Raw genomic sequence first — 23,608 nt, forward strand, 5'->3', positions numbered from 1 at the left:
ATTGCGGAACCCAGTGTCGTGTGTGTGCTCATAGCAGAAATTCACTGCTGCCATATTTGTTAGGGTGCTCCACAGTTGGTGTGGAGCCTGTCTTAGGTCCTATCTTAAGTTCCATTGGTGACTGACTGCTACATGCACTCTGCATGCTGTGGTCAATTTTCTCACGTACACGGCAGTCAAATCAACAGTTCTGAAGGCTGCGAACTGAAAGATAAGTTTAAAGATTTTTACTTATCTGAATGTGGACTCAGGAGGAGGAGTGTTCCAACCAACTTCAAATGAAAACAAGAGGCGCTGAGAGCTACCACTAACCTCCGCCACTTCCCTGATTCCGGTTGTCGTCATAGCTAGCTGAATCCACGCCTGACACATGGAGCTTGCGAGTATTATCTTAATGAGACTGATGGATCAACTTTCTATGCTCCTGCTGTATGCTTCATTCGGCAAGTGCTGTGCATGCCACTTCAGTATTTTCCTCTGAGTGGGCCGAGATCCAGTTTATTTTCTCTCAGGAAGGTTAGATGCCTTCAGGTACCAGTCTCATTTCACAATAAGCATATTCTTTACGGGGTTTTCCAGCCATGCTCCCCCCAAAACCGGAAAATCCAGCCCGAGGTCAATGGACCTTTGCATGGTCATGCTCTCCCCCCCCCCCCCCCCCCCCACTACGATTCCCGTGGCAGGCAGGATGGGAAAATTCTGCGTGTGATCACAAAGTAGTCCATAGCCCTGTACATCCTGCACTGTTGCTTCTGGCAAACTGCTCAGCGATACGAAACAAGGTCCCTTTTAGAAACGCGTGATATTTGCAAGCTTTCTCTTTATCTTGATGCAACCATCCAGGCGAGCCCCCTGCTCGTACTGGACACTTGTGAATTGGCCAGGAAATAACATAGCAAATAAAGTTGAAAATTTTAGTTTATTTTATAACAAAAAATAATCCTCTACAATTCCCTTTCTCAAGCAATCTTTACATTCCATCAAAACAAAGAACACATAATTCTAATAATAATACATACAAAAAAAAACAAAGAAGCTGTTTGAAATGCTATATATATATTTAAAAATAAGTTGTGCTAAAATGCAAAAATTGCACTTTAGGAAATTGTGTTCTTATTACACAAGAACAAAATCAGTATCCCAGGACCCTGCAGAATTGTTCTAAAGGCCGTCAAGCCTTGCAGTACTGAATGTGTACTAATAATGTAGCCCAGCGTATTATTATACAACATATAGAAAACTAAAAATGTCTAATCTTAAGATAAAATAAGCGCTTTCTTAAGAAAAATGCTTCCTTAAGAAAATCACTTTCTGTTGCTTATTTGGTAACTTGTAAATGTGATGGATGACTGAAAAGGTGCTTTGGGATATGAATTTGAAAGATAATATTACATTAATTTATAAGGTGCGGAGAGCTTCATAGATACTTGATCCTAAGCAGGCAGCACGATTAAATGTGGCATGTGAACCTCCTCATGTGAAATCCATTCCATTCATGAATTGATTTGTATTTACATTGTTCAAAATTCTTCACCATTAATCCTCAAAGATTATGAAATTGCCTTGCGTAATTCTAAATGGAACAGTGAAAGTTCAATTGGTTTTAAAGTTTTTCATATCGGAGTTGTTCCGGAATCTTTGAACTTTACAGGATTTTCAAATATGCTAGTCCATTGAAGACGTTAATAGTCATTGCCAAAATGTACTATCCTTTTTTGCCTCTTTGCTTAGTTACTCCAGAAAGTATGATTCACAGGTAATTGGTATTAACAATGAGCAAGTGACTTTTGATGTGAGCATAAAATGGCATAAATTGCTCCCTATTGTACACCATATCCATTAAAATGGATGTAAGTGCAGGCCAGATACTTAGAAAGTAGCTGAAATAATTGTTCCCATGCTCAGGTTAAGGTCTGAATTGAACAGGTGAGGTATAACAGGCCTAGTGTCTTTAATGGACAATCATATTGATTTGGATGTCGATTACTTGAAGACTGGTATAATTATAAATGAGAGGAGAAATCTGTAGACTGAGTATATTCACCTACAACAGAATGAAGCTGAATGACTTCAATTTAAAACACTTTGCTTCAACCAGTTTTTCATGCAGTTACTCGGCATTTTCGAGTCTATTTCATTCAGCAAAGAGTCATTCACTTTCCCGACTGAAGGATGTCCCTCATATTTAAAAGATCTGTAAGATCAGGTCAAAGTAAGTTGTACGATCAGGCTTGATCGAACCCAAAGTAGATCGCCAGTATAGTTAAACCATACTTCATTTTTAAAAAAGGTTCTGCCTTTTAGGAGGAAGATTGTGGAGGTTAACAATCACACGTTGTGCTATGTATTAAAAAATAAAACAAAAACTGTTAACAGACAAATAAATTCCTTGGCCAACAATATTTAAAAACTTGCATTATATTTCAGTAGACTTGCAATGGACTGGAAGAAAAGCATTTAAATATCATTTACATGTTCAGTAATAAAAAGTAGTTGAAAGAAATCAAAGCATTAACAAGCATTGCCTGAGAAACAATTTAACCCCAAATAGTCTCACATAAGCCCTTTGCACAAATCAGTTTCATATTTAATCTGAAATTGTTGTTACAATGTGAAACTTTCAAGGTGCTTCTGATAATAGGAAAGCCATGTCTGTGGATTAACTTCCTTCTTCAACATTCAACAATTACTCTGGTCATTAAACAATGTTTTACAAGTGATATGTTCTCAGACTTAAATCCAGTAAACTGATTGAGATGATATCCTGAACATTCGGAAACAAAGTTGAAGATTGTCTCTGCGTTAAAGCTAGTCAAATTAATAAAACTCAAGTTTTATAATATTCTGACTACAGTTAGCAAGGCATTATTATGAAAGTTGGGCTGCCACAATGCTAGTTAAAGAATATACTCAAGCGCAGCAGTTAATTACTTTCTGTAACGTTGGAAAACATTAACTCTGGTGTCAGCAATCATCTGTACACAAAATGCAATCCTGTTTTTAAAAAATAAGGTCCTTAAACAGCCTCTATCAGCAATCCACTTCTTAATTTATCGTGGTGGCTTGGAACTGCAAATGCAGTCGCAGCGTTCGTGATGCTCCAACTGGATATCGACCAGGGCCATGTTCTTGTTTCTGCCCCTCCTGCGTGGCTGACCTGGTTCAGGAATAAATCTCAGCACCTGAAATGAAACCATGCGTACCTTCAGAAAATTGAATTATTTCATTGCCTTGACATCGTTACAGGAAACTTGATCCTTGCACTCAAAGATCATAAAGATAATTACAAATAAGGAAAAATTCTCAACTAATACACGTTGTTCATCGGGCCTGACTAGTCGATGTTGGTGCTCACTCTTCAGGTGAGCACACTTACCCGTCTTTCACTCTGTCTCATCTTTCCACATATCACCCGTGAGAGCATCTAATAATCTGTTAAATGACTTGAGAACTTTTGCCACCAATGTGGAAAATCTTTTTAAGTATTGTTTGAGAAAGTGCTTCTCATCAGGCCTGAAGTTGCCCTCTACCAGCCTCTGTAATTTTCCCTTTGCCCTGAAGAAATGGTTTAATGTGAAATGATGCTTACGATTAACATTTCTATTCAGTGTATTATTTTGTATACTTCCATAAGGTCTATTTTCAAACAAAAATGAGGAGTCCTAAGATTTTCTAAGCTTCCTTCAGAACTCAATCTGCTAATAAGCATTTATTTTGTGGCCCTTCTCAGCATAACTTTAAGAAATTGAACATTTTCCTTCTGCCTTACTGACAGAAGTAAATGCAAAGGACATCCAAACCAGCTTTAACATGATAGTCTCAGACATAAACTACTTATTGCCAATATAGACTAGTTCAGATGAGAAGCCATTGACCTGAAACCTTGAGCAGAAATTAATCCAGCTGGTCACATGGGGTACCGTGGCGGCTGGGCCGACTTCATGATGGGAAAGGCCCCACGTCAGTCTCCTGGTGGCAGTAAAACTTCCCCCGATTAAATAGGAGGACAGAAACGGCTGACATGAGATTGCTGGCAGCAGGATGTTAATTAGGCTCATTAATGACACCAATTAATACCAATTATCCCTGAATCCACTAAAATTCAGTGGGGGGTGGGGGCGGGGCGGGGGCGGGGCGGGGTGGGGGTACAAACTATCCATTCAGCTTTCATTTGAAATCTCTGAGCCTTCCGAAAAATGTCAAATGCTTTGAAACTCTTTCTATTCCATTGACAACCTTTCATCTCATTGAATTTTACAGTGCAATGCTTTGAAATAGACTTTGATAACTTAATGGTTTGCGACTCAGCCTTCAGTCAGCTGTGTTTATTTATCTTTCTCTTCATGCTTCAATTCATCTCAAGTACCCCCATTGCTCCTAACCGCAACATTTGCAAAAACGCTAAGCCTGAATGACAGCTGTGGTCCTTCAAAGGGGTTAAGTGGTTTTGCTACTACTTTTGCGGACCACTTATTTCCTTTCAAGAACCCACAGCTGTCATTCAGACTTAGAATCTTTGTTGCGGTCACACACAGCCCCATTGGCTCTCTGTCAGGTGGATGTAATAGATCCCATGGATCTGTTATGAAGGAAATCCCCAATATTCTGCCAAGCATTTATCCCTCAGTGAACACGGCTGAAAAGAACAAATGATCTGGTCATTATCACATTGCTGTTCTTGCTGTGTACAAATTGACTGCCACATTTCCTACATTACAACTATGACTTTATGCTTCAAAAGTACTCCATTGGCTGTAAAAGCACTTTAGGATGTCTGTGGTTGTGGAAAGCACTAGTTTTTTTTTCATTTCTCAGTTACAAATATTGGGCTGAATTCTGCCAACCATTAATCATAGAAACTCTACAGTGCAGAAGGAGGCCATTCAGCCCATCGAGTCTGCACTGACAATAATCCCACCCCATGCCTTACCCCCATAACCCCACACATTTACCCTGCTAATCCCTCTAACCTACCCATCCTGGGACACTATGGGCAATTTAGCATAGCCAATCAACTGAACCCGTACATCTTTGGACTGTGGGAGGAAACCGGAGCACCCGGAGGAAACCCACACAGACACAGGGAGAATGTGCAACCTCCACACAGGCAGTGACCCAAGCTGGGAATCGAACCCGGGTCCCTGGCACTGTAAGGCAGCAGTGCTAACCACTGTGCCACCATAAGGGGTGGGGAGCAGTGTTAGAGTCATGGTGAGCTGTGTCAGATTAACTTCCTGACCTTGTCCCGTTGTTGGGGAATTTTACAGATGGTGGGATCAGAATCGGACTGGCTCATCCCAATGAGATGGGCTGCTAATGTAGACACATGTAGACCTATTAAGGGTGGTTTCACTATGCTGCTGGCATTTTGCGGATTGATAGCCTGCCTCGATGTAATGAGGCCCCCTGCGACATGGAGGAAGTCTCCCAGCGACATCCCAGGGGAAGGGTTTTAAAGAAGAGGGTTACGGGGGCATGGAAGAAGGGCCCCCACAGCCCCAACAATATCCCTGGAGATGTTTACCCTTCAACATTCAGCTCTTCGATTTTAAGATTTATATTTATCTTATCCACTGGAGGCTGCAGGTATCTGGCCTGCCTGAGCAGCGGCCATTGTTTCACTGCTGAGTTATCAGCCATCTGATTGGGCTAACAGCCCTCAGGCATGGGCTGCCTGAATAGCCAATTCAGGGGGGAGGTCCTGCCCATGTGTGATGGCGGCGCATGTTTGCTGCCTACATAAGGCCATTCACCTGATTGGTGGAATTCAGCCCACTGTCCAGCTCCTTTCGAATTCTCCCATTTACTTGACTCAGCTGCATCTCTATTCAACTTGACCAATGTGCATTCATAGAATGCCTACAGAACAGAAGGAGGCCATTCGACCCATCGAGTCTGCACCGACAACAATCCCACCCAGGCCCCATCCCTGTAAACCCACATATTTAACTTGCTAGTCCCTCTAACCTATGCATCCCGGGGCACTAAGGGGCAATTTAGCATGACCAATGCACCTAACCCGCACATCTTTGGACTGTGTGAGGAAACTGGAGCACCCGGAAGAAACACACGCAGACACGGGGAGAACGTGCAGACTCCGCACAGACCGTGACCCAAGCCGGGAATTGAACCCAGGTCCCTGGAGCTGTGAGGCAGCAGTGCTAACCACTGTGCCACCCATTGTGGCATTGTGTTTTAGAAATTGGGTAATTCTAGATTGAATATGGTAAAGACGACAGCATTAATTCTTGGGCATCCATTCAAAACATTACAATACCTGACATCACTTCAATGACTAATATTGATTCCTCCCCTCTTTCAGCTTTTAACCCGAACATCCAGCCTTAAGATTGTGTAGCAGCCTTGGAAACAGCATTTTATCAAAGGATTTCTGGTGATTCAGATACATTGTCTGATGTGCATGCACATTTAAGGACCTATTTTTTAAACTACTGTCAATCAATACCACATCAATAGGATATAATGCATTAGTCTCATGACTTGCAGTCTGTAAGCAGCAGTCACTGAGATCAGGTATACTATACTTGGCCTCTGAGTTAACTGTACCTGTACATAGTCTTATCTTCAAATAAAGAATCCACATTATTGTTTCACCAATCCTTGTGTATGACCGGTACGTTTAATAGAAGAACATAACATGGTGGCAGCGTGGCGGCATGGTTTGCGAAGATTTAACTGAGCAGAGTACAAGGCTCAACTCCTTCACATCTAGCAGAAGAAAAGAACTGATGTGAAAGTGAAACAACTGTTAAGACACCCCCCGTGTAAGGCTTCTGTAGCTTAGTAGGGATTATACATACACTGCATCTTCTGTCTGAGATTGCACATTACTCTAGCCAGCAGGCATTGGATCCCAGTAAGAGTGTTCAAACCTGTGAGAGCTTAAATAGTAAAAGTCTATCAGCTGTGAAGTTTAAGCAGGGACAGAACTTAAATAAAACAGTGTGAAAGATCTGACTGTAAACAGGACTCACGGACAGGTGAATTTATTATTGCTGAAGTTAAAATGCTGTAGATTGGGCTGAAAAGAAGAATCCATCCAACAACAGTCAGAAGAAGCCGGTGAAAAAAGCTTTTTTTTCATTAAATGTTTTCAACTTTGAAGGCTGCAGCGATTTTCATGCTTAAATCACTGATATGTGGGCAGAGCACAGAGCAGAACCTGGGAAAAATCAGAGGCTGCTCAACAGCGCTACCATTGCAGTCAAGCAGTAACTTATGTCCAGCTAAGACAATGGCCACTAAAAGGTTTTGCAACTCAGAGCTAAATTAACTCTAAAACAGCTGGTGGAAACTTGCATAGCTGTCAAAAGAATCATAGAATCCCTGTGGTTCAGAAGGAGGCTATTTGGCCGATTGAGTCTGCACCGACCACAATCTCACCCCAGGCCCTATTCCTGTAACCCCACATATAAGAACATAAGAAATAGGAGCAGGAGTAGGCCATCTAGCCCCTCGAGCCTGCCCCGCCATTCAATAAGATCATGGCTGATCTGACGTGGATCAGTACCACTTACCCGCCTGATCCCCATAACCCTTAATTCCCTTACCGATCAGGAATCCATCCATCCGCGCTTTAAACATATTCAGCGAGGTAGCCTCCACCACCTCAGTGGGCAGAGAATTCCAGAGATTCACCACCCTCTGGGAGAAGAAGTTCCTCCTCAACTCTGTCTTAAACCGACCCCCCTTTATTTTGAGGCTGTGTCCTCTAGTTTTAACTTCCTTACTAAGTGGAAAGAATCTCTCCGCCTCCACCCTATCCAGCCCCCGCATTATCTTATAAGTCTCCATAAGATCCCCCCTCATCCTTCTAAACTCCAACGAGTACAAACCCAATCTCCTCAGCCTCTCCTCATAATCCAAACCCCTCATCTCCGGTATCAACCTGGTGAACCTTCTCTGCACTCCCTCCAATGCCAATATATCCTTCCTCATATAAGGGGACCAATACTGCACACAGTATTCCAGCTGCGGCCTCACCAATGCCCTGTACAGGTGCATCAAGACATCCCTGCTTTTATATTCTATCCCCTTCGCAATATAGGCCAACATCCCATTTGCCTTCTTGATCACCTGTTGTACCTGCAGACTGGGCTTTTGCGTCTCATGCACAAGGACCCCCAGGTCCCTTTGCACGGTAGCATGTTTTAATTTGTTTCCATTGAGATAGTAATCCCATTTGTTATTATTTCCTCCAAAGTGTATAACCTCGCATTTATCAACGTTATACTCCATTTGCCATATCCTCGCCCACTCACTCAGCCTGTCCAAATCTCTCTGCAGATCTTCTCCGTCCTCCACACGATTCACTTTTCCACTTATCTTTGTGTCGTCTGCAATATTTACCCTCTAATCCCCCTGACATTAGGGTTAATTTAGCATGGCCAATGCACCTAACCCGCACATCTTTGAACTGTGGGAGGAAACCGGAGCACCCAGAGGGGACCTACGCAGACATGGGGAGATTGTGCAGACTCCACACAGACAGTGACCCAAGGCCAGAATTGAACCTGGGTCCCTGACGCTGTGAGGCAGCAGTGCTAACCACTGTGCCACCGTGCTGCCCCAGAAAGCATTGAAAATCACGCAGAAAGCTAAAAGCTGATCACAAAATTTACAACACTCAATTGGAAAGCTACAGATCCTCTATTGGAGTTTGTTCTAACAATGCATCAAACTGCACTTTCTGGACCTCATTATTTCCAGAACAGATAAACAAGATATTAAAATTAAAACTGCTACAGGCAATGAAAGCCTCCATGGACTGAACACATCAGGTCGGTCTGATGACCTTAGGATCTTACAATCCAGATAAAATATGATGAACACTCAAAGGTCAATTAAGAATGAAGCTCAGCTTCAGAGTACATGGTCTGGAATTCATGGCTTTCAGGCAGCAATCAGCAGAGATTATTGATCTCTTCATAAGTAAATGTTGAGACAAAGGCATGATTGTGATGTCACAGCAGCAGCATTAGCTGACAGAAAGATAAAGCATATAATAGTATCTATCCCAATGGGAACATTCCGGAAAGACATCTTGGACCAACTCACAGGTTACACTATGGAAGCATAATTACAAAATGGATGCAAATAACAAGCCATACTAATGGTTTGACAGTCTGTGTATAATTCATCCACTATGCTAGTCAATGCAAGCAAGCCTAATAAGCTATGCAGGAGGTTTAGCTTCAGACATGCACCAAGAAAATGCTGTATGCAAGGCATGTGGTGCCAGAGGACTCGGGACGTGACAATGCAGGAAGGAAAGGCCAATACAAATGGTTTAAAGCCACAAGGAGGTCAAACAATTTCAGCATTCTAACCAATCAAGAGTGTGCACCAAACAGCATAAAGACAAGATCCACCAAATGTCCAGCCAAGCTGTATGATCAGATGATGAGCATGGCTGGAGCATCCTCACACAAAGTGAGCAGACATCCAGTACAGTGAACATCAAAGAATATATCGGCACGCTGGTACCAACACAAGTCTTTCCACCCTCCAGTTTATATGGCCACAGATACAGGGTCAACAGAATCTATGTACAATACCGGTTACCTGTGCAAATGCAAGCACCCTTCCACTTCACACACTCAAATGTATGTACCCACAGAAGTGACATTTGATGATTCAACCAACCACCGCCAAACTCACTGTGTAGAATAGCTCGGAGATTCTAGGTGGGATTTTCCGGCCACAGTTGCCCTGACACCGGAAAATCCTGCCCGAGGTCAACGCACCTTTCCATGGCCTGCCCCTCGTCCGCTATGATTCCTGTGGCGGGTGGAGCGGGAAAATTCACCCCTCTGCCCCTGGGATGCATTACACTCAAGCGTCACTACAAAGACTCACTCTGGTCACCCCAGATACCTTATATTTTGGACATTGCAGGTTCAGTGATCGGAGGCTTACCCGCATGCAAGGGCATATCCTTGGCTACCATCCATAGTATCGTCAAGACGAATACATGTTTACAGACAACAAGCAGCACCATTGGAAACCAGATGGTAATACTGGGAGAAGATCACCTAACTCTGCAATATAGATCATCAGCCAACAGATTGAATGACACTGTTATAACTGAATAGGTACACATATTCCAAACATACTGCAAAACCAATGCGGAATTGGTAGACAAAAATAGACAACACTTCCCAGTCATTATTCATCAATATTCCCAGAATACATGATGTATGATTCAAAAAGGGGATGATGAAAGATGACCATGACCAGCATGCGGGTAATGAATTATCCGATCTGAACTTCATTCAGAAGGTTCGAGTACAACACCCAACTGATAGCACATGGAATCTGACAGAACTCGTCAGCATAAGCCTAGAACCAAGATCATATCAAATGTGAACACCAAATGACCTCATAGTGGGACATAACAGATGCCAAATCAGAATAACATCACAACCAGGAGCACCCTATTCCAACTCGGATGCAGTTTAAGATGCAATGTAAACAAATTAACCCTAAACACACAGCAACTTCCACCAAATATCACTATAACTAAGTCTGGCTGGATAGGTCTCTTTCAGAGATTAGTAAATGTATTGCTCTGTATTAAAGTACATTCAATCTCAATGTTATTTTCTTTGGCTGTCATGTAAATAGTTTGATTTTTTTTTAAGGACAAACCCTTAATTAGAGTAAAAAAGGTGCTGTGATATAATGTGTACATACTTTTAAGAGGCACAGCTTAAACTACTGTCAATCAATGCCACATCAACAGGATATGAAGTATTAGTCCCATGGACGTCTGCAAGCAGCAGCAGCAAAGATCAGATGTAACACACTTAGCCTCTGAGTGAACTGCATCTGAATATAGCCTTAACTTTAGGTAACGAACCTATGTTATTGTTTCACCAATCCTGGTCTACGATTGCCACGTTCATTTCAAAGAGAAGAACATAACAGTAACGGGTTGATTCTGTGCTCCTAGTGAAGAGAATAGCTTATATGAAATACAAATCTGAGAATTGGGCTGATGAAGTAGCCTGTCTCCAAACAATACTACCCCTCCGATAGCACAGCATTGTACAGTACAGCCTTCCATGATATTCTGAAGTCTCCAATATCCACTGAGGATAGCAGTTTCTCATAATTGATTGGAAAGATAGGATCTGCTCATTCCAATGCCATACTGGCTACCACTTACAGAATTACTTTAATGTATGGTCAATTCTATTTCACAATATCACAGGATATTAAAGTGAGGAAGGCCATTCCTCACTTAATTTATTCATTCAAATTCATTTAGCTTGCAAGGCCTGAGAGGACAGTGTCAGAAAAAGTGTCAAACTGCACATGAACATCTGCATACAAACGGTTGGCATGTTAAGGTTCTCTGGGAAAGAATAGCATCTACACTCACACGACCTATTTTGTTTTCATGTCTTAAAGAAACTTAAGGAGAAGCTCAGTCACAAAATCTCACTGATAGGTGCTATATTTCATCATGAGAGAACACGTGGATATTAGAGAAGTGCTATAGGCTTGTGTGTTGATCTTAACCATGTGTCGACTCACCTGATGAAGGGGCAGTGCTCCGAATGCTCGTGATTCCAAATAAACCTGTTGGACTTTAACCTGATATTGTGAGACTTCTTACTGTGCCCACCCCAGTCCAACGCCGGCATCACCACATCATGATCTTGACCATGTATGCAATGTCAGTTCAATTCTAAATCATCTCTGTTCCCTAACTATTAAATTGTCCCTTCTTACTGATTGTAATATTGCAGCTGAAGCTAAATTATCATATAACTATTTGGGATGATTTCATTAATCTTGTAAATTAAATCACAATTACAAAAAGATCACTTACTGACACTGACGTCTTGAAATCATGTCACTGCAGCACTCATTAGGGTTTCTGCAGTTTGACAAATCTCTTCATAATGTAAAGGATGAATGAATTACAGTAGCACAGAGATGTCCATTGTCCTCTGTGACACTTCCGAATCTTTCACTTTAAATCTGCACATTGTGATTGTATTCCTGATTGAAATGTGCATTTTTATAATAATACTGATTTGTTTAATATAAAATTTGAAGTAAATTTTGAATATATGTACTCGTGAAGGGTTTAATTAGAGGACAGCTAGAAAATATTCCTGGTGGAATAAGCCTAATAAACAAAACTTGAATAACAATATGATTCATGCAGTTTGGGAAGTGTTCAAATAAGAACATGAAGTGCTAATAAATACTGCATTCATTTATCCAGCTGGACAATTTGGAAAACATTCCACATAATACACAGTTACAGAAGAATTTTAAGAACTTCAAGCACATGTGAGCGGATGGCTTTGTGGATAGAAGTTGAGTTATAGCCAATAAAAGTCAACAAACATGTTTACCAAATCTTATTGATGCTTCAAGTGTTATGATAGCTTGGGGACTATCCGAAAGTGTTATTTCTCAAATTTCGTTGTGGGTTGCTAACAACCACAGAAATTCACATTGGCGAACACTATACCAGACAAAAACAGTTGCCGTTAGAAAAATATGCAAGGTGACTTTGAATGGCAATCAGATGTAAGTGAGGTCATATCTAGTTTACACAAATTGAGTATTTCTGTTGTTGATGAATATGTTCAGGCACATAGGTCAGAATTTTACCATCCCGCCCACCATGGGAATTGGAGTGGGCGAGGGGCGGACCATGGAAGGTCCGTTGACCTCTGGCGGGATTTTACAATTTCAGGATGAGCGAGGCCATAAAATCCCATCCTTACAGTAAAGCGCATGTGTGTAATTTGGGGAAGTAATTTTTTTTAACGCACTCTTTCAAAAGTACTAAACAGTATGGTGTAAAATATGATGTGGAGATGCCAGTGTTGGACTGGAGTAGGGCACAGTAGGAAGTCTCACAACACCAGGTTAAAGTCCAACAGGTTTATTTGGAATCACGAGCTTTCGGAGCGCTGCTCTTTCATCAGGTGAGACTTTTAATGGTGTAAAATAGATTTTAACACTTGTAACCCTCCATTTGAAAAGGTTCCTTCAAATGAAGGAAAACTGCTTTAATTGTCACTTTCCCTCTTTAGTTGTTTCAAAGAAAGGAAACAATGCATGGCCCCACTATTACAATGCAATATGTGTGAGGATTATCCATTCATTTCAGAGATACTGAGCTACTGAAACAGCAGAAATTACACTAGAGGAAGATTTCCTCTGTGTGCTTTGCATTAAAAGAAGTGTGAGCCTGCTTATAAATTACAGATTTATGATTTTTAAGTCAATATTTGCACACAGGAAACCTTTTGTAGGGTTCAAAATAGCGTGCTCACCAGTAATTTTTTTAGCTTTACATAAATTAGGCATTATTTATGCACCAAATGACTTATGTCTACATTATTAGATGCAGCAAAGCTATTGCCTGAATGAAGTAGAAGTTATGAAGCTAAACCAGCTTGCTGGCTGTGACATTCCAAACTTTAAAATACTAACACACCTTTGACTATGAGACTCCCAAGCGCTACAATGCATTGCTGTGGATTTAACAAAATGCATTCTTGTAAAGTTTGTGTTGCTGTCATATTTCCATACTTCTCCCTTAGAGAATGAGGTGAAGTAGTGAAAGGATTCTTGGCTGGTTAATAGCCTGACGTAACACAATGTGAAAACTCCTTCACTGGTACTTGGAACTATCTTTATGGTTGCAGAAAAGGTGTCTTAATCCATGGCAGCTTGTTAGCATTTCATATGAAAATTGTCAAAAAGGTTTACTCCCTTGTTATTCAAAATAAAAGTGATTACAGGTTGCAATCATTTAAAAGGGTGCACAAGAGCATGGTTTTCAGGAATGGCATGGCTGAATTTTAGGTTTATGGCTGATTCCAGTGCGCCCCCCCCCCCCCCCCCCCCCCACCCCAGACTGGGACTTGCCATCTGTTACACTTCCATTGCTAGACTTGAATTTTCCTGTGAGAAAATTTTACACCTGAAGATCGTAGGGTTAATCTTCAAATTAACAACCCCACGCCCCTTTTATTTTCAAATCCTGGAAACTCTGCAAGTATTCTGACATTAATCGTGCGGCATGGTAGCACAGTGGTTAGCACTGCTGCTTCACAGTGCCAGGGACCTGGGTTCGATTCCCAGTTTGGGTCACTGTCTGTGTGGAGTTTGCACGCTCTCCCCGTGTCTGCGTGGGTTTCCTCCGGGTGCACCGGTTTCCTCCCACAGTCCAAAGATGTGCGGGTTATGTTGATTGGCTATGCTAAATTGCCCCTTAGTGTCGCGGGATGTGTAGGCTAGAGGGATTAATGGGGTCAATATGTAGGGTGACGGGGATAGGGCTTGGGTGGGATTGTTGTCGGTGCAGGCTCAATGGGCCAAATGGTCTCCTTCTGCACTGTAGGGATTCTATGGTTACTAAGATTAATGCTTGAATAAACCTTCATCCTCCTCATCTATCTACATTCTCAGGAAGCTAAGAAAATTTGGCATGTCCACTCTGACTTTCACCAACTTTTACAGATGCACCATAGAAAGCCTCATTTCCGGATGTATCACAGCTCCTGCTCTGACTAAGACCACAAGAAACTACAAAGCGTTGTGAACGTAGCCCAGTCCATCACGCAAACCAGTCTCCCAGCCAGTGCCTCCGCCTATACTTTCCGCAGTCTCGGAGAAGCAGCCAGCATAATCAAGGACCCCATGCACCCCGGGCATGCTCTCTTCCACCATCTTCCATCGGAAAAAAGATACAAATGTCTGAGGGCACATACCCAACTGACTCAAGAACAGCTTCTTTCCTGCTGCCATCAGACTTTTGAATGGACCTACCTTGCATTAAGTTGATCTTTCTCCACACCCTAGCTGTGACTCTAACACTGCATTCTGCACCCTCTCCTTTCCTTCTCCCCCATGAACTCTATGAATGGTATGTTTTGTTTCTATAGCGTGCAAGAAATCAAAGTAACTGTGTCTTCCAACTGCCTGAAATGCATATTACATTTCAAAGAAGACAGGAACATTTTCAGTTTACTGTTTGTTAGGAAGTAAGGACTTACATTTATATAGTGCTTCTCATAATCTCAGAGCATCCCCAAATGCTTTATAACCAATCAGTTCACTATTGTAATAGAGGGAATGTGGTCATCATGTGAAAAGCAAGGTTCCTTAATCAGCAATAAGATAATGACCAGGTCAATTCTCTTAGTGATCTTAGTTGAGGAATAAATGTTGACCTGAGGGGAACTCACCTGGTCTTCTTAGAGCTGTGCCATGAAATTTGTTACGTCCACCTGAGAGAGAAGATGAGGCCTTGGTTTAACACCTCATTCAAAGGGCAACACCTCTAATGGTGTGGCACCCCCTCTGTACTAAAACAAAAGCAAAATAATGCTGGTGATCTGAAATAAAAATAGAAAGTACTAGAAAAACTCAGCAGGTCTGGCAGCATCTGTGGAGAGAGGAACAGAATTAACGTTTCAAGTCCAATATGACTCCTTTTATTTTGGAGCTTCTTCTGTACTCCCTCTGTACTGCACTCTCTGCATGAGGTTTGAGCCTGCATTCTTCCAACTCAGATACAAATGTGCTACCCCTGAATGATAAGCTTCATGAATAATAAAATAAAAACTAGAACTTTGGAGGGGATTGTTATGCTGAGGGTGCTGGGAAAATGAGATAATAGAGGGAGTTAACTTTCTGCAGTCACCCTATCCTCCTCCATTCTACTCTTTAGAATTTTGATTTGTTGAAAACGGGATTTCTTTCAATCTCTTGTATTAAGATTCTTGCTATTCTTAAGCGTCCTTTTACCTTCTGAAGGATTTTTCTAGACAGCTAGTTCAGATTCTACATGCATGATTCAGCAGAGCTGGAGAATTATTTCTTGTGCATCAGTGCAATATCAACAGATTAAATCCAATATGTGGAAAAAAATACGATTTAGGTCATTAATATTAATGAAACATTTGTTTTCATCTTCCAAATGACCCATTGTTGGAAAGCAAAGTTGGATGAGGCTAATTTCAATGCATTTTATTTGACTGCATGCTGCACAATTAAAAGGGTCAAAGGTTTCTGTTATTAAATTGGTCATTAAGCTGAATCAACAGACAATAACAGCATAAGGAGGTCTGATGGTACAAACCAATTGAACACTTCTATGACTTGATTCTTGTCAATGTGTAATTGGTTAACTATTGACTAAAGAGTTTGAAAGGAATGCTACTTTAGTCTTGTCCCAAAGAGTGACTAATCCAAAATTTGTCTGTTTTCTTTCAAAATACCAAATTTATAAAATCACAACTAACATAGCTATCCATGAAATTCAGATCAATTAATCTTTGATTACCAAAGCAATATTCAGCAATGTTTGAATCATTACCCAACTGATCACTTTTCTATGAAAGATTTGCGCAAATGAGTATCCTCATGACACACCTTGCAGAAGGTAGGAGCAGTTGACGTGAACTGCATGGTGAAGGAAATCTTAAATCTAGTTCATGAGCCTTTTTGCATACTCAGAACACTAAGTCATTACCACACTTCATATCAGAAATATCAAAAAGAGCTTTCAACTGAATCCTTTCCAAATTCATTATGCATAAATAGCTTTCAACTTAACAGTACAAAAAGGGCTTTGATTGATCAGGACTGAGGCTGATGCGATGACTGCTGCCTTTCTAGATTTTGAAATTAATTTACCCTGTCTGAGCTGTTCCACAATTCGAGAATAATTGGACTCATGAGTGACCACATACTCTCATGTTAAAAGTTAGACTCTAAAAGCTACAGCTGGACTTCGATCTGAAGTGAAACACAAAGGCAGCCTCTGGTTTGAATATTTATTCTTCAACTTCACATTAGTTCCTGAATATAAATCAGTTTAGAGGTTTACTGTGGTCCTGTTATGATTAGATCTGTGAGAACTACTTATGTCCAATGTTTGAAGGTTCAGCAGGATTATTCAAGGATTTTGACAGTTAATAGGATGGCAAGAATATAGTACAGTCATTTAAGAACTAGAACTCTTATGTCAAAATCTGCTTCCAGCAAATGTTACAATGCAGTGTCTTCATAAGTTTTGACAAACTGCCTGCAAAGAACACCATTAGTCTGAGTGTCAAAGATCGATCCTTTTTAGAGGAAGCATTCAAAGTCATGACCTGAATTCCCCCAGTCTTGAAAACTACTTCTAGTACGTTGTTGCGATGTTAATAACAGGAAATTGCCAAAGGAAGAGACGCTTTTCTTTTTGTTAATGGACAACAACTCTGCAATTAACCAAGGAGTCGTGATTTAAACTTAAGGAAAATTAGCTTAAGCCCTTATTCCTGATTTTAATACTGCTCCTTCTTCATATTCCACATATCTCTAAATTTACTTTATATTAAATATATAAAATTTTGTACATTGTTTTTGATCATAAAAATGAGCTTGATCTACTTAAAATAGTCTTTTAAAATTATAACACATTATGTTGCATCTTAAATTTATATTGTCGCTGCCTTTAGTGCACTTTAGCAAAACTGGTAATGTGTAGTTTCTGAACTCTTATGATGACCCATTATAAACAGAGATTGCATATGACTTAAAATGACAGACAACGTTGTTGGGAATAGAGTACTTACTCACTGACCCTAAAACAATGTTTTCTGGAGACGCTCAATCTGTATCTTTGGTCAATCATGCCTGCACAGTGGCACTTTATTTTCCCTCTCACACGTTGCTAGCTAATGATGTGGAGTTGCCGGCGTTGGACTGGATTAGGCATAGTAAGTAGTGTCACAACACCAGATAAAAGTCCAACAGGTTTATTTGGTAGCATGAGCTTTCGGAGCATTGCTCCTTCATCAAGTGAGTGAAGAGTTCAGTTCACAAACAGGGCATATATAGACACAAACTCAATTACAAGATAATGGTTGGAGTGCGAGTCTTAACAGGTAATCAAGTCTTTACAGGTGCAGACAATGTGAGTGGAGAGAGGGTTAAGCACAGGTTAAAGAGGTGCATAATGTCTCCAGCCAGGACAGTTAGTGAGATTTTACAAACCCAGGCAAGTCATAGGGGTTACAGACAGTGTGACATGAACCCAAGATCCCGGTTGAGGCCGTCCTCATGTGTGCGGAACTTGGCTATCAGTTTCTGCTCAGCGATTCTGCGTTGTCGTGTGTCATGAAGGCCGCCTTGGAGAATGTTTACCCGAAGATCAGAGGCTGAGTGCCCTTGACTGCTGAAGTGTTCCCCAACTGGAAGGGAACACTCCTGCCTGGTGATTGTCGAGTGGTGTCCATTCATCCATTGTTGTAGCGCCTGCATGATCTCGCCAATGTACCATGCCTCGGGACATCCTTTCCTGCAGTGTATCAGGTGGACAATGTTGGCCGAGTTGCAAGAGTATGTACCGTGTACCTGGTGGATGGTGTTCTCACGTGAGAGGATGGCATCTGTGTCGATGATCCGGCACGTCTTGCAAAAGTTGCTGTAGCAGGGTTGTGTGGTGTCATAGTCACTGTTCTCCTGAAGGCTGGATAGTTTGCTGCGGACAATGGTCTGTTTGAGGTTGTGCGGTTTGGACTCATGGCGAACAATCACTGAAACAACTCTATGATGACATCAACAAGTTCCATCTCACCATCAGACTCACCATGGACTACTCTCCAGAATCGGTTGCATTCTTGGACACACGCATCTCCATCAAGGACAGTCACCTCAACACCTCACTGTACCGCAAACCCACGGATAACCTCACGATGCTCCACTTCTCCAGCTTCCACCCTAAACACGTTAAAGAAGTCATCTCCTGTGGACAAGCCCTCCGTATACACAGGATCTGCTCAAATGAGGAGAATCGCAACAGACACCTACAGACGCTAAAAGACGCCCTCATAAGAACAGGATATGGTGCTCAACTCATCGATCTACAGTTCTGACGCACCACAGTGAAAAATTGCACGGACCTCCTCAGAAGACAAGCACGCGACATGGCGGACAGAGTACCCTTCGTTGTCCAGTACTTCCGCGGAGCGGAGAAGCTATGACATTTTCTCCGGAGCCTTCAACATGTCATTGATGAAGACGAACATCTCGCCAAGGCCATCTGCACACCTCCACTACTTGCCTTCAAACAACCGCGCAACCTCAAACAGACCATTATACGCAGCAAACTACCCAGCCTTCAGGAGAACAGTGACCACGACACCACACAACCCTGCCAAAGCAACCTCTGCAAGACGTGCCGGATCATCGATGTGGATGCCATCATCTCACGTGAGAACACCATCCACCAGGTACACGGTACATACTCCTGTGACTCGGCCAACATTGTCTACCTGATATGCTGCAGGAAAGGATGTCCCGAGGCATGGTACATTGGGGAGACCATGCAGACGCTACGACAACAGATGAATGGACATCACTCAACAATCACCAGACAGGAGTGTTCCTTTCCTGTCAGGAACACTTCAACAGTCAAGGGCATTTAGCCTCTGATCTTCGGGTAAGCGTTCTCCAAGGCGGCCTTCACGACACACGACAACATAGAATCACTGAGCAGAAACTGATAGCCAAGTTCCGCACAAATGAGGACGGCCTCAACCGGGATCTTGGGTTCATGTCACACTATCTGTAACCCCCACGACTTGCCTGGGTTTGCAAAATCTTACTAACTGTCCTGGCTAGAGGCAATTCGCACCTCTTTAACCTGTGCTTAACCCTCTCTCCACTCACATTGTCTGCATCCGTAAAGACTTGATTACCTGTTAAGACTCGCATTCCAACCATTATCTTGTAATTGAGTTTGTGTCTATATATGCCCTGTTTGTGAATTGAACTCTTCACTCACCTGATGAAGGGGCAGCGCTCCGAAAGCTATTGCTGCCAAATAAACCTGTTGGACTTTAACCTGGTGTTGTGAGACTTCTTACATTGCTAGCTTGATTGATAGAAAGGGAAAATGTGTTGAAGGAAAATCACAAACTCTTCATTTGAAGAGGAGTTGGTTCAATCATTTTCCATCTTCTAGGGTGGGATTTTTCAGCCAGGTTTGCCCCCAAACTGGAAAATCCCACCGAGGTCAACGGACCATTCCATGGTCCACCCCTCGCCCACTACGATTCCCGTGGCAGGCAGAACGGGAAAATTCACCCCTTGTGTGCACTATTCACTCACAGAACCAGGTGGAAGAAGATTAGCAAGAGCTGGAAATGTTAGCCATAATGTAGTGAGCATTGCATGGAGTACAGTCAAATTCTGCCCACTGCTATACTGCAGCTTCCTGTGCCAAGTACAGGTAATGAGAGTAGAGATGTATTTCTCTTGAGGTTCACATTTGCCTTCATTTCAAGACAAACACCTGTGTCAGCCTTATCTGAAATAAGTAATGGAAGAATGGCTTTGGAGAGAATAAGATTATCAATGCAGCCACAGCTAACAACATTCCTCTGCTAACACGCACAGAACTGTAGTGCAAATACAATGTTAGTTGTGCTACAATTAGAATTATTGTCAAATGTATTATTGATATTCTGATCAGCAGGGGAACCATCTGGAATATCCCCATTTATCCTGTGTGGTTCATAACTTCACCTTGTATTTATAATGTGTGATACACAAAGGAGGTACGTTGTTTGGCTGCCAGGGCTCCCCTGACACTATGGTGGCTCCGAACTGCTTTCATTGAGCATTGTGTGAACTATGTCGGCAAATCAGTCATGTGCAGGACTGTGGTAACTAGTACCGGCTCCCTGCTTCTACCAGTCTGTCGCTATACCACTAGAGACTAAATCGGTTAGGATTATATTCATTGGAGCTTAGAAGAGTGAGAGGGGATCTCATAAAAACTTATAAAATCCTAACAGGGTTAGACAGGGTAGATTCAGAAAGGATGTTCCCAATGGTGGGGGAGTCCAGAACTAGGGATCGTAATTTGAGGATAAGGGGTAAACCTTTTGGAACTGAGGTGAGGCGAAATTTCTTCACCCAGGTGAATGTGTGGAGTTCACTACCACAGAATGTGGTTGAGGTCAAAACGTTGTCTGATTTCAAGAAGAAAATAGATATAGCTTTTGGGGCTAAAGGGATCAAGGGATATGGGAGGAAGGGGAGGATCAGGATATTGGATTCGATGATCAGCCATGATCAAGATGAATGGCAGAGCAGGCTTGAAGGGCCGAATGGCTTACTCCTGCTTCTAGGTTCCATGCTTCTATGCCAATTCATGGGAATTATATCCACAAAGAGGTACCAGGCACTTTTTCCATAGACATAACTAAGTGCCTCCTCTGCCTGGGTTTGCACACTGCCCTATTCGAACAGCAACTTTGTTGAGTAAACATTTCAGTGTGCCTTCCCAGTGGTTAGTTTAGGTTTGCCCTGAAAACATCAAAATCTCCAGTAGAATGAAATTCTCCCCCAAACCATTGGTCCTCAGTCAACCTGTGAACAGGACAATATTTTTGAAGTTTGTGTGGCCAGAATTTTCATGTGTATTTTTGCAGCTCTCATTATTATTCTGTTTTGTATATCTGGATTACTCTAATCTTCCTGATATTTTATTAAGTGGCGATCACAGGACCAAGTTACTGTGAACATCAAGATGAATTAAGTAAATTTTTTGAGCAAAATGATGTTCATTGGTGTTACTAAACACATATGAAACGTGATCCAAAAAAGCACATTTATTTTGAAGCTGTCCTTAACCAGCTGTTATTTTCCTGTCATTTTAATTCTCTTCCCCACTCCCACTCTGGTCTCTGTCCTCCACCTCCTACACTGTTCAAATGAAGTACAACTCAAGCCTGATGAACAGCACTTTATCTTTCGATTAGGCATTGTTGTATTCAACACTGAGTTCAACAACTTCAGATCATAATTTCTGCGCTCACTTATTTTGGACAGTAGCTGTTGGTGAGGTTTGTCCTGTTACCTTTCAATTTACACCATCTCTAGACTCATAATTTCTTTCTTCCTTTGTGCCATTGCCATCTCCTTTTCTCTTGCACCATCATCCATATCGTCATTTAATCTCCCTGCCTTCCAACTTGCCTTTTTGTTCTTCCCTCCCCTTTCCCCTGCCTTGGTACTTGCTTAGAACCTGCACATCTTTAATGTTTTCCCATTCTGAGCAAAGGTGATTGACCAGAAATGTTGGCTGGTATATCACTGGGCCTCGGGGAATGGGCTGAGAGGTCAGAGGCCAAAAGGCAGGGTGAGAGAGCAGGGGGTGGGGGTGACGCGCCTGTTACCTTTCCACTGCAGCTGGCATTTTACCAATGCTGACAAGGGAGCAATCGGCCTTCCTGCTCGAAGGCCAATTGAAGCCTTTAAGTGGCCAACTGAGGGATAGTTAAAGGACTCTGTTTGCTTCTACTGGCATTTTACCAGTGGTGAGGAAGGCCCTCCACCATGTGGAAGACTGATATATGTTTGCTGGGGGCTTCCTTGCAGGCTCTGGGGAGGGGACCTACTGGTCAGTCACCTTGTGGCCCATGGAAAGATCCTCTGGCCGCAAGCAATGGCCTTCAGCAATGCCTTCCTCACCCTCACCAACCACCCCCACCACTCCCCTTCCGGGGCCTGACTGGCCCTGGTGACCTTGACCCCACTTACCTTGCGGCCAAGTTGTTGTCCATGATGTTGCTCCTGGCAGGTGCGGTCCCAATGGTGGCCACTTCTCCCAGTAGCACTGCTGGCTGGAACTGACAAGCTACCAGTCCTCAAATTGGCCAGCAGGTCTTGGACGTGGGATCTCCTCCCTTAAAGGTATGAGAGCCCCGATGCCAGGCAGTATTGCCTCATTGATGTAAAATCTGGCTGGGGCACCCAAAAATGGCTATGTTGGGGCTTCCCCTGACTAACGGGCCAGTGAATCAAGTCTATATCTTGCTACGTGACAGTTATTCCTCGTTTCGGGATTGATTCCACTAATTTGCCCAGCACCAATGGAAGTCTACCTGGGCGATAATGGTCTGGCACTTTCTTTCATCCTCTGTTGAACAATGGAACCAGGTTTGCATTTCCCCGGTCCTCCCTCACCTCCCCTGCGGATGCGGCTTGGAAGCATGGTGGCACAGACAACCGCCACCCCGTAAAATCCTGGCCATTACCTCTGCTTCTCCCTCCACAGATGCTGCCTCATCGGCTGAGTATTTTCAGCATTTTCTGTTTTCACTTCAGCTATCCTTCTATCTTTATAAAGCAGAATGTGACACTTGCAAAGATGAAAGATAACACCAGATGCTGCACACCGTTAGTACCGATGTGTGTCTGACGTTTTCTGGAACAATCGGATTATATCACAGTCTCAGTTATGGATAATATAATTGACAAATACCTCATGATATCTCATAACAGTTTTGGCTGGCAGGCAGCTGCAGGATCGCCAGTGTTCAGTGCCACAGGCACAGTTTCCCCCACAACGTTGAACAAGGAGGCAGCGAGGGAAGAAGACTGCATTCGTCTGTTTCAGCTCTTCTCGAAGATTGACCGAGTAGTTTCGTGGAGTGCAGCTGTAGCGTCTAACATCACTATTCATTCTGTTCAAATCAGCTATAAAAGAAGATTTAAAGAAAATAAGTTTTTCTTTGTGATTAGATGTGCCTGTTTTTGATAG

The 23,608-nt window shown here is 42.4% G+C and overlaps 1 protein-coding gene across 2 annotated transcripts in view; it reads right to left on the reverse strand.

Moving 5' to 3' along the window:
* Window positions 1-900: 900 nt before the first annotated feature.
* The window catches only part of pdgfd (platelet derived growth factor d), a 172,626-nt gene continuing 149,918 nt past the window's right edge, over window positions 901-23,608 (reverse strand). For both annotated transcript variants that reach the window (XM_078222030.1, XM_078222031.1), the window contains exons 6-7: window positions 23,330-23,544; window positions 901-3,182 (exon numbers count right to left, since the gene is read on the reverse strand). In XM_078222030.1, coding sequence (XP_078078156.1) covers window positions 3,051-3,182; window positions 23,330-23,544 — 347 coding nt within the window. In that variant the 3' untranslated portion in view covers window positions 901-3,050. The remainder of the gene's footprint in view (window positions 3,183-23,329; window positions 23,545-23,608) is intronic.

Source organism: Mustelus asterias, chromosome 10, assembly GCF_964213995.1.
Source record: "Mustelus asterias chromosome 10, sMusAst1.hap1.1, whole genome shotgun sequence".
NCBI classification, from domain to species: Eukaryota; Metazoa; Chordata; class Chondrichthyes; order Carcharhiniformes; family Triakidae; genus Mustelus; species Mustelus asterias.